This window comes from Nicotiana tabacum, chromosome 19, assembly GCF_000715075.1.
Source record: "Nicotiana tabacum cultivar K326 chromosome 19, ASM71507v2, whole genome shotgun sequence".
NCBI lineage: Eukaryota > Viridiplantae > Streptophyta > Magnoliopsida > Solanales > Solanaceae > Nicotiana > Nicotiana tabacum.
In genome coordinates this window covers 76,252,007-76,269,504 of record NC_134098.1, presented here as the reverse complement: position 1 = coordinate 76,269,504, position 17,498 = coordinate 76,252,007, and the positions used below count along the sequence as shown (strand labels likewise).

At 33.4% G+C, this 17,498-nt stretch overlaps 2 protein-coding genes across 3 annotated transcripts; both read right to left on the bottom strand.

The window, feature by feature from the left end:
* Positions 1-189: 189 nt before the first annotated feature.
* Positions 190-4,020, bottom strand: LOC107832408 (B3 domain-containing protein At3g19184-like). Its single transcript, XM_075238025.1, has 7 exons — positions 3,744-4,020; positions 3,504-3,602; positions 2,655-2,686; positions 2,398-2,557; positions 2,072-2,278; positions 1,830-1,922; positions 190-356 (listed from the first exon to the last, which is right to left on the bottom strand). The coding sequence occupies exons 1-6, from the start codon at positions 3,885-3,887 to the stop codon at positions 1,887-1,889; spliced, it is 678 nt and encodes a 225-aa protein (XP_075094126.1). The 5' UTR covers positions 3,888-4,020; the 3' UTR covers positions 190-356; positions 1,830-1,886.
* A 1,924-nt stretch (positions 4,021-5,944) lies between these two features.
* On the bottom strand, positions 5,945-10,790 carry LOC107832410 (B3 domain-containing protein Os01g0234100). Of its 2 annotated transcripts, none has more exons than XM_016660250.2 (8): positions 10,561-10,790; positions 10,365-10,439; positions 8,765-8,796; positions 8,481-8,655; positions 8,137-8,343; positions 6,796-6,886; positions 6,500-6,688; positions 5,945-6,426 (listed from the first exon to the last, which is right to left on the bottom strand). In XM_016660250.2, the coding sequence occupies exons 1-8, from the start codon at positions 10,699-10,701 to the stop codon at positions 6,329-6,331; spliced, it is 1,008 nt and encodes a 335-aa protein (XP_016515736.1). In that variant the 5' UTR covers positions 10,702-10,790; the 3' UTR covers positions 5,945-6,328. The 2 variants fall into 2 exon arrangements, with proteins under 2 accessions (XP_016515736.1, XP_016515737.1); XM_016660251.2 differs by having other exon boundaries at positions 8,481-8,652.
* Between the last annotated feature and the right edge of the window lie 6,708 nt (positions 10,791-17,498).

Below are 17,498 nucleotides of genomic sequence, written 5' to 3'. Positions count from 1 at the left end.
GGACTTGGTTAACTCTTAAGATAATTTCATCAGTTAACATACTACTCTGTCATGGGAATTTCTGACAGACCAGAGATAAACATCAGACTACACTTGTGGGATTACATTGAGTAACATAACTATTGATAATATATCCTGTAAACTAGAAGATTGAACAAAACTGCTGACCATACCAATCGCAAGGTTGAGTTTTGGCGCTGAAAGTCTGCCGTAATTAGAAATATGTTATAATGTTAAGGAGTTTTTAGGCAGCAATAATAATTACAATGATGCTAGTTCCAGGTTCGTAAATAGACATCTACAAAGACAGAAAGACGGTCCCAAAAGCTACGGTCAGGTGAAATGCATTTTGTTCCCTGCCAGTCACACGAAAACAGAACATTAGTACCAAATATTGTAACAATAAAAAAATTAGTGCATTCAAGTTCTTAGTCGTTTTCTTTCTTCTCTTTTTTTGTTCCGTCATCCTGAACTAGATTTTAGCTATTTTAGGTGTGAACAACAGTCGCCTTTATCATCTTTGATTTTAACTCTTCGTCTAAATCTAATGACTCGCAGCTAGAAATCAAATGTCCTCAAAAATCATCTTTATAGTCTCACTCTCTTCAGCGCTTTAAAATGAGCTGCAAGGACTTATCTTAATTCTTAAAGAAGAAAAACAGGAGTTATCCTGAACGACTTGAGCTTGTTTGGCTCTGCTTTAACAAATGGTACTTTTCTTATATGGTTTAGCACCCGTAGTTTTAGATCAATTAACACCAATTTGTTAAAGCTGACTTGTTGTGTTACCTGTTACTAGGGGTGTCAATGGTTTGGTTCGGCTGGCTATTTTATAAAATTTATATCATATCAATTTTTCGGTTATTCTATTATGTATAGCCAAAATTAAACTTTTCGAAACCGTCTCAATAATGTCAGTTTCTCTTCGGTATTGGGACGGTTCGGTTAGTTTTCGATATTTTTTTTTAAAATGTCATGTAAAAGTCACCAGTAAAAGTAAAATACAACAACATACATACTTTTATAAGATTTAGCAAAACTCTCTTTTACAGTTTAAAGGGTGATGAATTAAGAAAATATGAAAGATTGCCGGAGTATAGATCCATCAGCTATTCACATCAGCATAAAAGAAACTAAGCAAATACAAAGAAAATATAAATCGCACGAGTGGAAAGATATTAACAAAGTTGGAACTCAAGAATAATGTCTATAGAAGATTAAATATTCAAAAAGATGAATCTAAAACATACGAAAGGAAATATATTCAATACATTGTATTTTGCTACTCATAATCGCTACAATATCTTGTATCTTGCTAGTGAATATGATGGAAATAATTTAATTTCAATCGGAGTAGCATAATAGGTTTGGGAACTAGAATTTTGAGTTTATTTACTTGTGGCTTGTAACTGTTTTCATGACCAAGAAAAAATTTAATGCTTTATTATTTTTAAACTTAATATATAAATATATACCGATAACTGTTTTCATGAATGGTACGATTCGGTATTTTTTCGATTTATTTTCGTAAAATAAAAAACATATCCTAATTATCGGTACAGTTATATATTTATGTAAAAACCTACGGTTTTATTAAAAGAAACCTAAAAATCAGTTCGGTACGGTTCAGTTCGATCGATTTAGTCGGTTTTTAAATATCCATTTACGTTGTATTGATCTTTTTAAGTCTTTGGACATTCTGATGGCCAACAAAAATTGTGGAGCCTAAAAGATTCCTCGATATGTGCATGTAAACCATGCTCAACTACTGTCAAAACTGTAAATTCACAGTTCTTGCAGCAAAAAGCTGTGGAAATGGAGCTGCTTACTTGATTTCATTTCACGTTCCACCCATCTCAATAAATATTTTGCGTCTCTTCTGTCTCCTAATCTTCTGCTTGATTAACCCTTATGATGTAAACCTGAAATTCCAAGTAGAGAAACCATGTAGGAGTAAAAATCCGGGGGAGGGTCCAACTCACAGAAATATATTTCAATGTATTCATAAATTCATCTAATTATAGAGAATGAGGATGGAATGATATAGTATTCTCAGTTCAGTTTAATTTACCTTAAATTTTGTTGACTCAATCAACTGAAAAACCAGTGCATCACCATCAACTAATTCATGATCAATGGCGAAACCCCTCCATCCACCACTCAGCCCCCTCTTTAATGCGAGGTATTTTGTCTCAAACTCATCTTCATTTTCATCGATCAAGGTGACAAATTCATCACGTTTAGGTAGATGTGTGTTGCAAAAATGAACAGGCAGACCCTAAAAAGAACCACACTAAAAATCAATAAACTATGACCAAAACTGTAACATAAAATTTTTAAGAGTTATTTAAGCTTTAGGAAACAACTCAGTGAGGAACTTTATAACTTTTCACTTACCAGCCAAAAGCCACCAGTAACATGTGATTGGAGCATAGGTTTCACAAAACTTGGGAAATCAGCATCTATCTCTGATTGTAACTGCTCTGCTCTTTCTATAGCATACTGCCTATCTTCGTCATCAGCATACACCCGGTTTAACAAATCTCTTCTCTTGTAGCTGCAAACCAGAAAGTCAAGTGTAAGGCATAGATTTTCTGAAAATGCAGCACTGAAGTGGTCAAGCAAAAAAGGAAATATTTGTTTATGAGTCAAACCTCCTTGGCTTTCCCAAAGGTTCAATAGGGACCTGTCAGAATCAAGAAATACATACATCAATGACCTTGATCATATGATATGATCAGTAGCGGAGCAAGAATTTTCACAAGGGGTGTCAAAATTTAACAAAGTAAATACACAAGGAAGTCAAGGGGATTCAATCCATAATATATTGTAATTTTTACCAATCTAAACGGTGTATTTTTCAGGCAAAGGGGTATTAATTGACACCCACTTTGAAGCTATGTAGCTCCGCCACTGTATGATATACTATCAATTAGAAGGAAAGTAAAAATAAAACATACTGAATAGAAAGTGGCACAGTATTATTGAATACTTCACTATATAGCTGGAATATTACTTGGAGAAGAAAACAGGATCAATCAAAAATTCATACACGTCCAATATGCATCAGATGTTGAAACGACATGCAAACGTCTTAGAAGAAAAGAATATTTTCTCAATTAGGTCATCTAAAAGGTGAAGGTAGGTAAACCTATTTCTTATTGATTAGTAGTATCTAAGATCTACACTACTGGTGTAAAAAATCATTATACTGTCAGCTTATAACTTGAATCCTAAACTTAATACTAGTATCTTGAGAACGTTTGCAATATGGCTATGGCTGGCAATTCAGCACAATTGTCTCGGTATGCTAAGATCATTTCCACCATAAAAAAAGAAGAAGAAAAAAAAGAGACAAAAATCCCATAACATTCAAGTTCAAAAACTCCAAACAGAGGAGTTGGTAAGTGAAAATACTAGGCGGGGAAAACAAAATCAAACAAACGAAAGTCCAAAGGAAATATAAAGTACTCCTGGTAAGATACAGAGAGGAAATATCTTACTTCTTTGTAGTTTGGAGGAGGCTTATCCGCAACACGATTGGATCTTCTCACAGCTGAGCGATCTACCTCCTGCCGAACCCTCGGCTTCACCTTCTTCATCTAACAGATCACCGGGAAATCAATCAATCAATCAACTATTCCTCAATTCTAATCTAGGTTATATAAATTATCAATATTCACTTTACTCTATTGGAGACACATTTGTTAAAACAAAATAGACAGAGAGAAAGAGAGTCGTACAGGAGAAGGCTTAGGACTGGTAGCAGTACGAACAGCTTGAACGAGCTTGCTGAGATTGAGCTCTTCCATTCTCTTCTTGTTCTCTTCTAATCTTTTCAAACGACTTTCTTCGTACGCTAACATCTTCTTCTTTGATTCCACCATTTTTTCTTAAGGAAACAGCAACAAGGCGACGATGAATAAAACCCAAAAGGAGAGATAAACAGAAGAGAGAGAAAGTTCGGAGAGGGACGAAGAAGAAGATGATCGTACAAACAAGCTACAGAAGACTGTTTAGGTCCTCGATATATGGAGAATGTTTTGTTCTGTTTTGGCTCCACTTTTGGATTTTTTTGAATTTCAAACGCCACTCACCCTACTCTCTTTGCCCACCCACTCCCTACCCCCACACAACACACAGTATGAAATGCGTACTTATTAAACTCTACAATTTTTAGTTTTAAACATAAAATATTATATTTTAATTTCACAATTGATAAAGTTTTAAGGGGGTGATTTGGTATGATAGATGAGCAAAAATAATTTTGGGATAAAATTTTTAGTAGTGTCTTATCCCTTGTTTGGTTACTAATTCTAGGATAAATTATCTAAGGATTAAAAATAATACCGGGATAACTTATATCTGCCACTTTGTCAGAGGGTGGACTAATAATCTCATGATAAAGCAGTAAAATTGACATTCTCATTATTAATACAACATACCAAACAATCAATAAAAAATAATGTCAGGATAACTAATTCGAGCATAACTAATCCAGCATAACTTGTCAACGAGCCTAAAAGTTTTGATCAATGTTAATGTAAGAAATGTAGAAAATACTAGCATAATCACATTCTACTTAGACTAAATTCAACACTAAACATGCATTACTAACATGAAAAAAGAGATAAATAACCTGCTTGATTTAGCCTATGACCGTATGTGAAAACTTTGTACCAATTAGACGATAATATTCACTCTGTATTTGTAACAATCAACAGTAGTTTATCATAATTAAATGATAAAACAGAAATAAAAAATAAGTTTAAATAACCCGTAAGGGTAGCCGGAGTTAGTTGAGCGGAAAATCCCCCCAATGGGAGATAGCAGGTTCAAAACCCTTGCATGCTTTTTCGTTGCAGTGCGGTTTAACTCTCTAGTGTGGTAGTACACCGAAGGATGAAAATTAAGTTTAGATCAAATAGACATGGTAGGCTGAATAAGAATAGTACTGAATAGAGTGTATTAATTATGCTAGGATTATTTTTTATTGACTATTTGGTTTGGTGTATTAAAGATTTTGAAAGTGCAATTATATCTTTATACATACTTATTCATATATTAAATATTATAGTATTACTAATGCCATGATTTGCTATGTGTAAGAATAATATTGAATAGTGCGTATAAATAATACCGTGTATTAGGTATATGTATAATTAATACCATGTATTAATTATATATAAGTTGAAAAACACTATCAAATAAGGGATTAATAATAAAAAAAATTAATACATGTATTATTTTCTCTAATACATTCCACCAAACGAACCCTAAATATAAGTGTTAGCATTTTATCACTTAGATTTGCACCGTAACTAATCTTCCAAGTCAGGATCTACTAGCAAAGCCATTTCATTTTCTGTCCTAAAGTTGATTATGTTTTAATATTTTCTTCAGAACTTATAATTTTTAACAAGTACTTTGCTCCCTCGACTTTTAAAAAAACTTCTATATATTCCCTTTTTTCTCTTTAATTTTTTCGATTGGTTTCCACTCTCTTCCCTTGGAACCAAGATATAGTATCGTAGAACAAATACCGACTTTTTTCTTCCATTTTTATACCTTGAGTTGGCAAGTTTTTGGGTGTGTGTGTGTGTGTGTGGGGGGGGGGGGGGGGGGAGGAAGTACATCAACGGTATGCTAAAGATCTCCTAACTTAAAAATATTTACTCTAGATTTTCCTATTTTCTTCTTTTTTGGTTGAAACGTTTTGTAAGTAGAGGTGGTAATGTAATAAGATACAGAATTTCATAAAAAAGATCATCTCACCCGGTAGTAATTTTAATCTCATTTGACCAAGCCGCTCAACATTAAAAAAAATTGCCATTAGTAGCATATTATCTAAAAAAAGAGATACTTTAAGTTAAATACTGATTTTGGAGAATTTGTAAATTTCAAAAGATACTTGAAGTAGACACGGATTTTGAGAAGCTGTAAATTTCAAATGAATAAGAAATTCATTGGTCAGTGTTTTGCAGATATCCAAATACATCAGTGTGCGTCTATGTACAAATATGAAAAGTATAATCATGCTATCATCTCAAAATTACATCTTCCAATCCTATTAGACAAGGTATTTTCTTTAATGAACGAACTCAGTGAAGTGTTAGAAACACAAAAACATTATACATCCAAAAGAAATATTCACTTGGAAGAGTCAACTTCTGCATCATTCATGCCATCTGCCATATATACTCATCAGATGCTTCAGTTCAAAATCTTTCTTCTGGATATTACTCTATGTTGTGTATGTAGCATTTCTCTGGAGCTTCTCATGATAGAATTTGCTAGTTCAAATAAATCGTCAAAAGTCCTCTGCAATCTACCTACAACTTATGCTCTTTTGAGGATTATCATGTAAAAACGATGTTTCAGAGCAACATATTTCATTAGATTGCAAGCGGTTGATAACATCCGAACCTGCAATGAACCCTGTATATCATAAAGGTTTCCCAACACATTTATATGCAACAGAATTAAGAGTATCTCATACCTTCTGGAACCTCGGAATCCAGAACTTCACTGTTAGTTTCAGATCGGTGCACTGAAGGTGAAACATTCAAATCAACGGCACTATGGCTATCATTCTGAATATACTCTTTTGGTTTAGAAAAATCGACGTAAAAAGGCTCTACCAAACGCTTTGCTTTTTTCCGCTTCCTATTATCTTTCTGTGCAAGATCTTCTCATTCAAAGAAAAAAGAGGAAAAGAAGGGAGATCAACAACCAAGTGTGGAAATCCGTTACTTTAAAGCAACACAAGTGCACAAGTAGAAAGGACAAGATTACCAAGATCTGTTGATTTCTTCAAAGCGTCAAAATTCATGAGGCAAAGAGCTGCATCTACTACGTCTCGACCGTTTACTCGGATTATATAGACCTAGAAACATCATTGTTAATAATCAGAAAATACATAATAAAACCAAGTGTTAAGGTTATCATGGTCGAGCGTATAAGTGCAGGAATTGTACGAGTTCAAAAAAGCCCCACTTGATCATACTCTCCCAGATTCCAAGCAAATTATAGTTCCTATTACTTTCCTCTCTCAGTTTACCTCCTACAATTTTCATTGTCCGCAATCAAGTTCTTTCAATAACTGCCGAGGCAATTGACTTCCAATTTAATTTGCGAGATATTCAACCAGTAGCCAGTTATATTAGTAAGATTAACATATGCTACAACCTTAATTTTACAAGAAGCAGAATTCAGACAGAGTTTGCCCCCTTAACCTGTTAGCCTTAGCTGCAATATCAACCCCTATTGGCCCAAAAGAAATAGTCACAAAATGGATTTCACTAGATATATTTCTTTCTTGAAAAAAGGCAATAACAAGTAGGCCACATTGGCGAATTGGACCATCATGTTAAATCTAGCTCTATATATCAGACAAACAAGACTGGTAGAGACCATTCACTAGAATGATAATCTAAATGATATCAAGAACAGCAAGTTGATGCCACTGTGAGAAATTTACCAGGCTCAACTAATTTATCCTTTTCAAAATAAATGTTTCCTTGGGAAGTATGAATCACAATCCAAAAGAACAAAAAAAGAATGAAATGCATTTGCACTAATTGGTTCATAGACCCAAACCAATTTAAACCCTTTAGTAAAATGGAGGAACTCCAGATTGGCAGTTTCTACGTGTAACCAAGTATACTCATTGAATTGCTACCAGCTACCCATGCTGCCTTTATTCCTCTGTAGTCTTTATCTAATTTCATGGTAAGACAACATTGGCAATTTCCAACTGTCAGCATTTTAAAAGTCAGATTGAATTCTCACAGTCCGATAGCCGTGTACAAACCATCCTAGCCTCAGCGAAAGTCAAGGTCCGTCCAATTCCTTTGGTTGAAAATACCCCTCCCTCCCAATATGTCAAACAATTATATAGTAGTATATTTTGTTATTCAAACTTAATATGACATCCTATCAACTACCTACTACACTTCTCCAAATATTTAAACAATTAATTTAGATGCCTCTTTACCAAACTCAATATAATACTCTATACGAACATTAAATGTGTAATTACAAACATATTCTTTGTTAGGGTGGAAAAAAAATCTTCGTTCGTCCAATAACACGAAATATTTAGGCTTAACTAAGTATGCATAAAGATTTTGATACCTTTAATTTGCAAGGTTCAATCAAGCGAAAAATCAGAAGATCTCCTTTAAGTAATCTGTGAGACATGGAAAATCCTCTCCAACCAGCACTTAGACCATTCCTTTCTAGAAGATAACTTGTCTTGTACTCATTACCCCATTCATCAACCAAAATGACGGTGGTATCATGACTTGGTAAATGCATATTGCAGAATGACTTTGGAAGATGCTACCGTAGCAAAAAGGAAGAAAAAAATCGAAGTTAGAAGAAAATAGTTTGTTTAAATTCCATCTCTATGAAGCTCCAAGACAAAGATATTTAGTCTACTTTTTAGCTCCAAAAAGGTTATGTGGTTTCAGGCTTACCAGCCAAAATCCATGAGCAACATTTGAAGGGAGCATACACTTAGCAAAGCTGGGAAATTCATCTGCTAGGCTTGACAAAATCCTTTCTGCTCGCTCCATAACAGAAAATTTAGCTTCAACATCATCATATAGGTCATTTATCCTTGTCCTCTTATTTGTCCCCTTAAGTTTACTGCTATAAATTCAAAACATTCAGAAATTTGTTTGAGTTACTATCAAGAAAGAGAAAGAAGTGGAGATTTGGGGGAAGGAAAGAATAATATCCAATCAAATAAAATGCCAACCTCTCAGCCTTTCTGGGATGATTAGATTTCACCTGTAAAGCATTAAAAAGTTTCTCTGTTATAGTTTCATAGTTAATCAATAACAGAAGAGCATCATACAAGAGTGTACAGAAATTTCAAGTGTGCCATAAATATAAATTATAACTGGCTAGCTAGTAGTTCAAAAAAATTTGAAAAAAGAATCAACATAGAGTACTACATATTATCAGCAAGTAAGAAACAAATGCAGGCTTCAAAGGAGATGCTATGTCTCCAACTGAAGAAGTGAAAGAGACCTATAGAGAAGTAAAACTGTACTTATTTTCTGCAAGGCATTCCAGTAATACAACAGAGCCACTTCACTGACAATTACACATCAATTAAATCAAGTAACATTATTTGTGCTTAGACATGGTGAAACACGTCCTATACAACCAAACCAAGTGAACAACAGGAGCATATTGTCTTGGACACCATAATCCAAAAAATAAAATACGACAACAAAAAGAACAAAACAAAAACAATGGGAGCAAATCAAGTGCTTTTAAGATCTTCTCTTACAGGCCTACACAATCTCTTTGTAGAAATTCCTTTGGCGACAAACAGTGAATTACCACTAGCTTCTCCATGCAGTTGCATTTCCAAGCTTTAAGTCTACAAATTTCCAATAAGGATGGCATTGCCTTTTCTCTAAGTCTACAAATTTTACACTAGATTGTTCACATCATTTCATCAAACGTTATATGTTATCCGGTGTACACTAAAACACTCTATATACAAGCCAATAGCCTCAAACCTTGCATCTTAATAGAGGTCCATATAACTAAATAGAAAATAGGTAATTGGATGTGCTTGTAAGAGCTTAATGCATTATCAGGTAGAGGAAGCGCACGTAGACTACATCAACTAATTCATTAAGTATCATAGAGGTTCTAAGTTCTCGTAAGAAGCTAGATTTTTTAACTCTTGTGTGTATCTTCACCTAACATGTATTCCAACTATAAAGAACGTCAAGAAATGAAAGGAGCAAGGATGAATGAGGAAAACTACGGCTCAATGTCGAGTAGATCAATTTAACTCTATGAACAAGGTCATGAGCATCTTCCAGACTACAGATTCAAAAACCGTTTCACACTCAGATTCAAACTAAGGCTCAATAGCGGCCCCTTTTCATTCTTCTCCTTCGGTACAAGTAAACTTAAGGAGGGAAACAACTCGTAGAAGCAGCTGCAGACGAAGGACAACCGTGCCAGTGCTACACGTCTAGAGCGTGCAATCGCCTAAGGACACATCATCCCCTCCCCATCCAGACCCCTTTCCGGAACCAGAACTATGTTAAGTTGGTTGCTCGGGATATATCTCATTCATTAACCAAAATAAAAATAAATAAATAAATATATAAATAAAACTGAAAATATCCTACAATTACTAGCAAGAAATGATATCTATCAGCTACATCCACAGGCAATTAATGGATTTCAACCAGACACTAATGAGCAATTAGGGGCAAATCTAATCAGAATATCATACATAAAAATATCTATAAAGGAAATCAACCATCAGGTTCACTAGATCCTCAAACAAAACAGCAGAACACAAAAGAATTAGTGAATATTCTCACTCGCTTCGCCTTAGATTTAACACTTCTAGGCTTTTTAGGAACCATATTTTTCCTATCCAACTGCACCCTCTTAATCTGCAACCAAAACAAACACAATATTATTTACAAAAAAAAAAATCACTAGACAAAAGTCTTCCAAATTTAAAAAAAAAAAAAAAAAAAGTACCCAAATAAAGGCATAAAGTAGAAATGAAACCTTGGGTGAAGGATGAGTTTGAGTTGATGTGGAAGCAGAAGAATATGAAGTAGGTTTTAGTTTATGATGTCCTACTTTTTGTTGACCTTCTTTCCATCTTTTGGTCACAGGTTTTACAGAAATCAAATTCCTATCTTCCATTGATGTCGATTTAGGTTCTTTGCACAGAGGCTAGAACCTGAAATACGTAAAAGATGTATATTAATATAAAATTTTTCTTTTAATTTTTTGTGTGAAAAAGAGAAGACAAAAGAAGAAAGTAGAAAATATAGCCAACCAGGACAAGGACAGCGAAATGCGGGCCAGTCAAAGGAACTGCTACTTGTATTATAAGAAAATAGTTAAAAAAGACAATCTCATACACGAAACATCCTGTAAAGTTGGGGGAAGAATAGCATATCAATGGATAATTTTATGGTTCACAACCCGTGACTTATATGTCACACGAAAATAACTATATTATTGCTCCAAAATTCTCTTTTATTGTAAGAATTGTTGCCCAGCAAAATTTAGACTATGATTTAAAATTATCATTCGTTATTTCGAATATGGCTTAAAATTATCATCCGTTATTTAGGACATTAATGCAATTATTATCATTAACAAATCATTTCTAATTTATCCGTAAATTTTAATGGAATTTTGAGTTTCACGTGCTTACCTGTTAGTCCATACATAAATTTGAACATGAAAACACAGTTTAGATTTTGTGAGTGAAAATTGAAAGCTCAACCATTTTTACAAATTTCAAATTCTATGTAATGACTAATGATCCGCTAACAAACATTTGAAATAATCTCTAAATATTATTCCAAGTGTTTGAAATTTAATTTATAGACAAACGAGTAAGTTGTATAAAACTCGAAAGTCCCAATTAAACATAACACAAAATAACGAAATCAACCAATTTCATCTCCAAACGTCTATGTTTAATTATTTGCCTTTAACTCTTTTACGATATTACCTTGACCTACTTACTATGCAATTGTTCCAATTAAAAAAACGGCGAAGCATCTAACATTTTCAGTCAAACATAGCCAAACACAAAATTAACAATATGGTGACTTAGTTAATACGAAGGATTAAGTAATTCAAAAGGTCATATATAAAATTAAAAAAAAAAGTAACACAAAATGTACAGCTTTGAGTCCACAGCTTTCGTCAAACAAGGTGCCTCTCGAGCCGAAAAGTTAATTTCCCACTTGTCCAGTTGAGATATTTATCACTACTTCACCTCCAAAAAATTTCCCATTTATCCCTTAACTCCAGCTTCAGGGGTCAATTGGTGGGATGCATAGAGAAAATAAAATATGCATTAATTTTTAGTATTAATAATCTCTTGTTTAGTATATTTTTTTAATTTATGTATTACTAATGCAAGTATTAATTATACAATTTATTTGGTATTATCATATGTATACATAGCAAACCATGATATTAATTAGTAATACCAAGGTTATTAATGCATGCATTAGCATGGTTAAAAATAAAATTATCCTTAAAGTCTCTTAAAGCTAAAGAATGTGAAGGGCATTTTTTATAAATTACTAATTTTCTTAAAAAACTATTACACCTTATTCAACACTATTCTTATACATCCTACCAAAGTAGGATGCATTAGAGAAAATAATCCATGCATTAACTTTTGGTATTAGTAATCTCTTGTTTGGTACACTTTTTCAACCTATGTATTACTAATGCAAGTATTAGTTATACAACCTATTTGGTATTATCCTATGTATAACTAATACACAGCGGGCTATGGTATTTGCAATACCAACATTATTAATGCATGCATTATCATGGTTAAAGACAAAATTATCCTTAAAGTCTCTTAAAGCTAAAGAATGTGGAGGCCATATTTGTAAACAACTACTTTTCTTACAAAATTATGCAATGCATTTTAATTTGTAATACACCGCACCAAACAGTGAATAAGAAATAATCTTTGCATAACTAATACTTGCATTACTAATCACTGCACTACTAATACACCTATTCAGCACTATTGTTATACACCCTACCAAACGACACCTAAGGCTTCCAATGAAAAAGAAGAAATATACTGATAGTTCAGTGGCACGCCTTGCAATCTGAGGCTTCTCATTCTCGATACACGCTGCTGTGGGAGCCATTAAAGAACTGTAGCCAGAGGCAGAATAAAATCTTAGAAAGGATACAAAGATTACAAAGAATTTATGTGGCAAGTCAAGATCTATTTTTGCATTATTCTTAAGTATTTGATTGTAGTAAGATTTATCCAAGCTGAATCTGAATGGAACTGCTAGAGAAATGCTCAAGATAGGCCATATAAGGAATAACACGATAAGAAAATGCTAATCAATGAGCTGAGCGGCACATCCATGACAAGGAACTTTTGGTCCATGACTGCTAGTATTTTTGGCAGTTTCCTGTAGTCTTTGAACTTGCTTGTTAACACGAGGCGGATTCAGGATTTCGAGGAAATGAATGCACTATTATCAGTGTCAAAGTGGTAAATGCTAACGATTCTAAGGGAACGCTTATGACTTTGGCCATTTAATTATATAAAATTTTATGATGACAAAAGAAGAATAAAGATTTCAGTATTGTTGGACTAGAAAATGTGAAAGAATAAACCATATAAAGAAAGAAAGAAAATTACTTCTTTGAATCGCAAGAGACACCAGATATGTTGTTGTACCCACACGTTTCAAAATTAGTACTTTTTAAAAGTTTGACCAAAATGACTTGCAAAATTAGCCCATAAAAATATGTTTCATCCAACTGCCCAAGTTGTTAGATTGATCATATTTTCCTGACGAGTCAATTTGAGCACAACTCAAGTGAGTACATCTACAAATTGCGCTAATTTAAGTTAAATATATACCCCAATTTGACCAATAAAACACCATTTCAAAATCTTTTTTGGTTGATATAATAAATATATAGTCTTAACAGAGAAAAAGGTTTTACTTCGTAATCAAACAAAGAAATTAATATTTGGTTAGAAATTATTTTATCATGATTCGTTATTTACAATCTCAATTCATATATCTTTTTGGGTTAATGACCCTCCTATTTTATTAATTCATTCCATTTTAATATAACCTGCCTATTTTATTAATTCATTCCAGTTTGATCTGCCTAATACAAGCTTATTTGGATTTATCGACTTAGATTATTTTACAGGAAAGAGTTTTCGTCCGGAAAAGAAATTGCAATAGGAATTAAAGATGATATAATAACTACAAAAAAAGACATTTATTCAGAAAAAGCAAAAAAAGATAAGTATAAAAGTTGGCGGGGTTTAAACTCAACAGAATAGCTCTCATATTCACGAACACCGGCACACAATTCCATCACCCTCACCTCACACAGTTTCAAGATACACCAAAAACATCTCCGCCAGCACACATTCATCCACCATTTAGTCGTCGTCCTCCACCTACATTCACAATGGCAGGTTTACTTCTCTTTCCGCTTGTATTTTCCATTCTTGCTTTTGGACTATTTTGGTGTTAGTTTGTACTATTGTTTCAAGATTTAGACCTAATACTTTTGATCTTTGAGTGTGTGGGGGTGGGTTGGTGGGTGTCAGGGTGGGGTTTTTGCGGAGTAGGTTTCGCTGATGAGCTTCTTGCTCCGAAAAGCCATTGAATGTGTGTCAAAAATCAAAAGGGGTGAAGAATTGAGTCAATGATTATTGTACTACATTCATAGAAGACGAGAGAAATTAGAAAACTGCGAGAATAGTGCGGGCAGGGTTGCGGTTTTGAGGAATCCAAGTCTAAAACCAATTTTTTTGTACGTAGTCTGCCTGTGATTACCTTTGAACCAATTATCTTAGCATACTAGAAATACTAGATTCCTTAATTCTTTTTCAAGTGTATGCTAGGATCATAAAGAGTTCTCACATGTGCTACGTCAAAATAATTAAACCTTTTTAACATTTTCTCAATATAATGAGATTGAGATAATGAAAAACCATTAGAAGTTCTTTTGATTTTAATCCCTAAAATCACATATGCTTCTCCAAGATCATTCATTTTAAATTTAAAAGATAAAAAATTCTTAGTCTCATTAACAACATTCACAATAGGGCTAAAGATTAATATGTCATCCACATATAGACATATAATAACACAATCTGATCCTATCATCTTGGAATAAACACAAGTATCAAATGCATTAACAACAAAACCATTACCCACTAATGTGTTATTAAACTTTTCATACCATTGTTTAGGTATCTGCTTTAGACCATATAGAGACTTTCTCAATTTGCATACTTTATTCTCCTATCCTTGGATCACAAATCCCTCAGGTTGAGACATATAGATCTCTTCCTCTAAATCACCATTTAGGAAAGCCGTTTTAACATCTATTTGATGTATCACTAAATTATGAATACCGGCTAAAGCAACAAGAGTTCTAATAGTCGCTATCTTAGTCACAGGAGAATAAGTGTCAAAGTAATCAATGTCTTTCTTTTGGTTAAAATCCCTAATAACAAGTCTAGCCTTATATTTCTCAATTGTACCATCAGGTCTCAATTTCTTCTTAAATATCCACTTGCTACTTATGGGTTTACAATCTTTAGGCAAATCATACAAGTTCCAAGTGTGATTAGAAACTATAGAGTCTAATTTACTTTTAATGGCCTCTTTATAAAAACTAGCATCTATTGAGGCGAATATGGTGGCTAACAAGATTGATTGGGATACTGGACACTGGCGCTTCAAGGCACCTTTGCGCCAACAAGGAGTTGTTTCACGACTTTTAGGAATCTGTTGATGGCGAGTGTGTCTACATGGATAACTCCACTGCAACTGGAGTTATGGGTAAAGAAAAAATTCTCCTCAAGTTAACTTCTGGAAAAACCTTAGCTTTGAACAATGTTCTGTATGTACCCTCCCTTCGTAGAAACTTAGTTTCTGGTGTACTTCTCAACAAAGTAGGTCTTAAACTTGTTTTTGAATTTGATAAAGTTGTTATTTCTCGTAGAGGAGACTTTGTTGGGAAGGGTTACCTTAGTGGGAGTTTATTTGTACTGAACATTGCTCAAGAGATTACTAATAATGCTAGTACTTTCAATTCTGCTTATATTGCTGAGTCTATTGATTTGTAGCATAGTAGACTAGGTCATGTTAATATTGCTTCTATTAAAAGGCTTAAAAATAGAATTAATTCCTACAGTTAATGTTGATAATTTTTTTAAGTGCCCTGTTTATGTAGAAGCAAAACATACCAAAAAGCCTTTTAAGAATGTAACTAGTATAAAGATAGAATTGCTTGAACTAGTGCATTCAGACTGTAGATTTTAAGAATACTGTTAATAAGGGTGGAAAGAAATACTACATCACCTTTGTAGATGACTTTTCTAGATACACTAAGGTATATCTTCTTAAGTCAAAAGATGAGGCTGAAAGCATGTTTTTGAAATACAAGGCAGAAGTAGATAATCAATTAGACAGAAAAATCAAGAGACTTAGGTCTAACATGGGTGGTGAATATAGTACTAATACTCTAGAATCATTTTGTGAGAAAAATGGTATTATACATGAGGTTAGTGCTCCCTATACTCCCCAACAAAATGGTGTAGCTCGAATGGAAAAATAGAACCCTTAAGGAAATGATGAATTCTATGCTTTTGAGTTCGGGTTTATCTGATAATATGTGGGGGAAAACTGTTTTATCTGCATGAATGTTCTTAATAAAGTCCCTCACAAGAAATTATAGAACCCCGTATGAGTTATGGAAAGGGTTTGCCCCTAACTTGAAAATTCTAAAAGTGTGGGGTATTTGGCTAAGGTTGGTCTACCTGATTTTAAACAAGTAACCCTTGGACCCAAAACTTTTGATTCTATTTACATTGGTTATGCTTAAAATAGTGTTGCATATAGATTTATGTCTTTGAATGATAGTTCTATTTGTGAATCTAGAGATGCAAATTTTTTTTGAGCATGTTTTTTCATTGAAAAATAATGTGCCTAGTGATGTGCTTAATAATGCTTCTACATCTATGCCTGTTAATTTTTATATTGTACCTTCTTCTAGTGTTACTGCTAATGAGCATGAAAATGAACTTAGAAGGAATATGAGGCGTAAAATTAAAGCTAGCTTTGGTCCAGACTTTATCACTACTTTCTTGACTGAAAATATTAATCTTGATGTTTTGAATGATGAATTAGTGTCTATCTATTTAATAGAAGAAGACCCTAAGACTTATAATGAAGCAATGGGGCCAAGAAATGCTAGTTTTTGGAAAGAGACTATTAAAAGTGAATTAGACTCTATAGTTTCTAATCACACTTGGGACTTGTCTGATTTGCCTAAAGGTTGTAAACCCATAAATAGCAAGTGGATATTTAAGAAGAAATTGAGACCTGATGGTACAATTGAGAAATATAAGGCTAGACTTGTTATTAGGGATTTTAACCAAAAGAAAGACATTGATTACTTTGACACTTATTCTCTTGTGACTAAGATAGCGACTATTAGAACTCTTGTTGCTTTAGCCGCTATTCATAATTTAGTGATACATCAAATGGATGTTAAAACAACTTTCCTAAATGGTGATTTAGAGGAAGAGATCTATATGTCTCAACCTGAGGGATTTGTGATCCAAGGATAGGAGAATAAAGTATGCAAATTGAGAAAGTCTCTATATGGTCTAAAGCAGGCACCTAAGCAATGGTATGAAAAGTTTAATAACACATTAGTGGGTAATGGTTTTGTTGTTAATGCATCTGATACTTGTGTTTATTCCAAGATGATATGATTAAATTGTGTTATTATATGTCTGTATGTGGATGACATGTTAATCTTTGTCCCTAATGTAAATGTTGTTAATGAGAATAAGAATTTTTTGTCTTCTAAATTTGAAATGAAAGATCTTGGAAATCAAAAGAATTTCTAATGTTTTTTCATTATATCAGTCTCATTATATTGAGAAA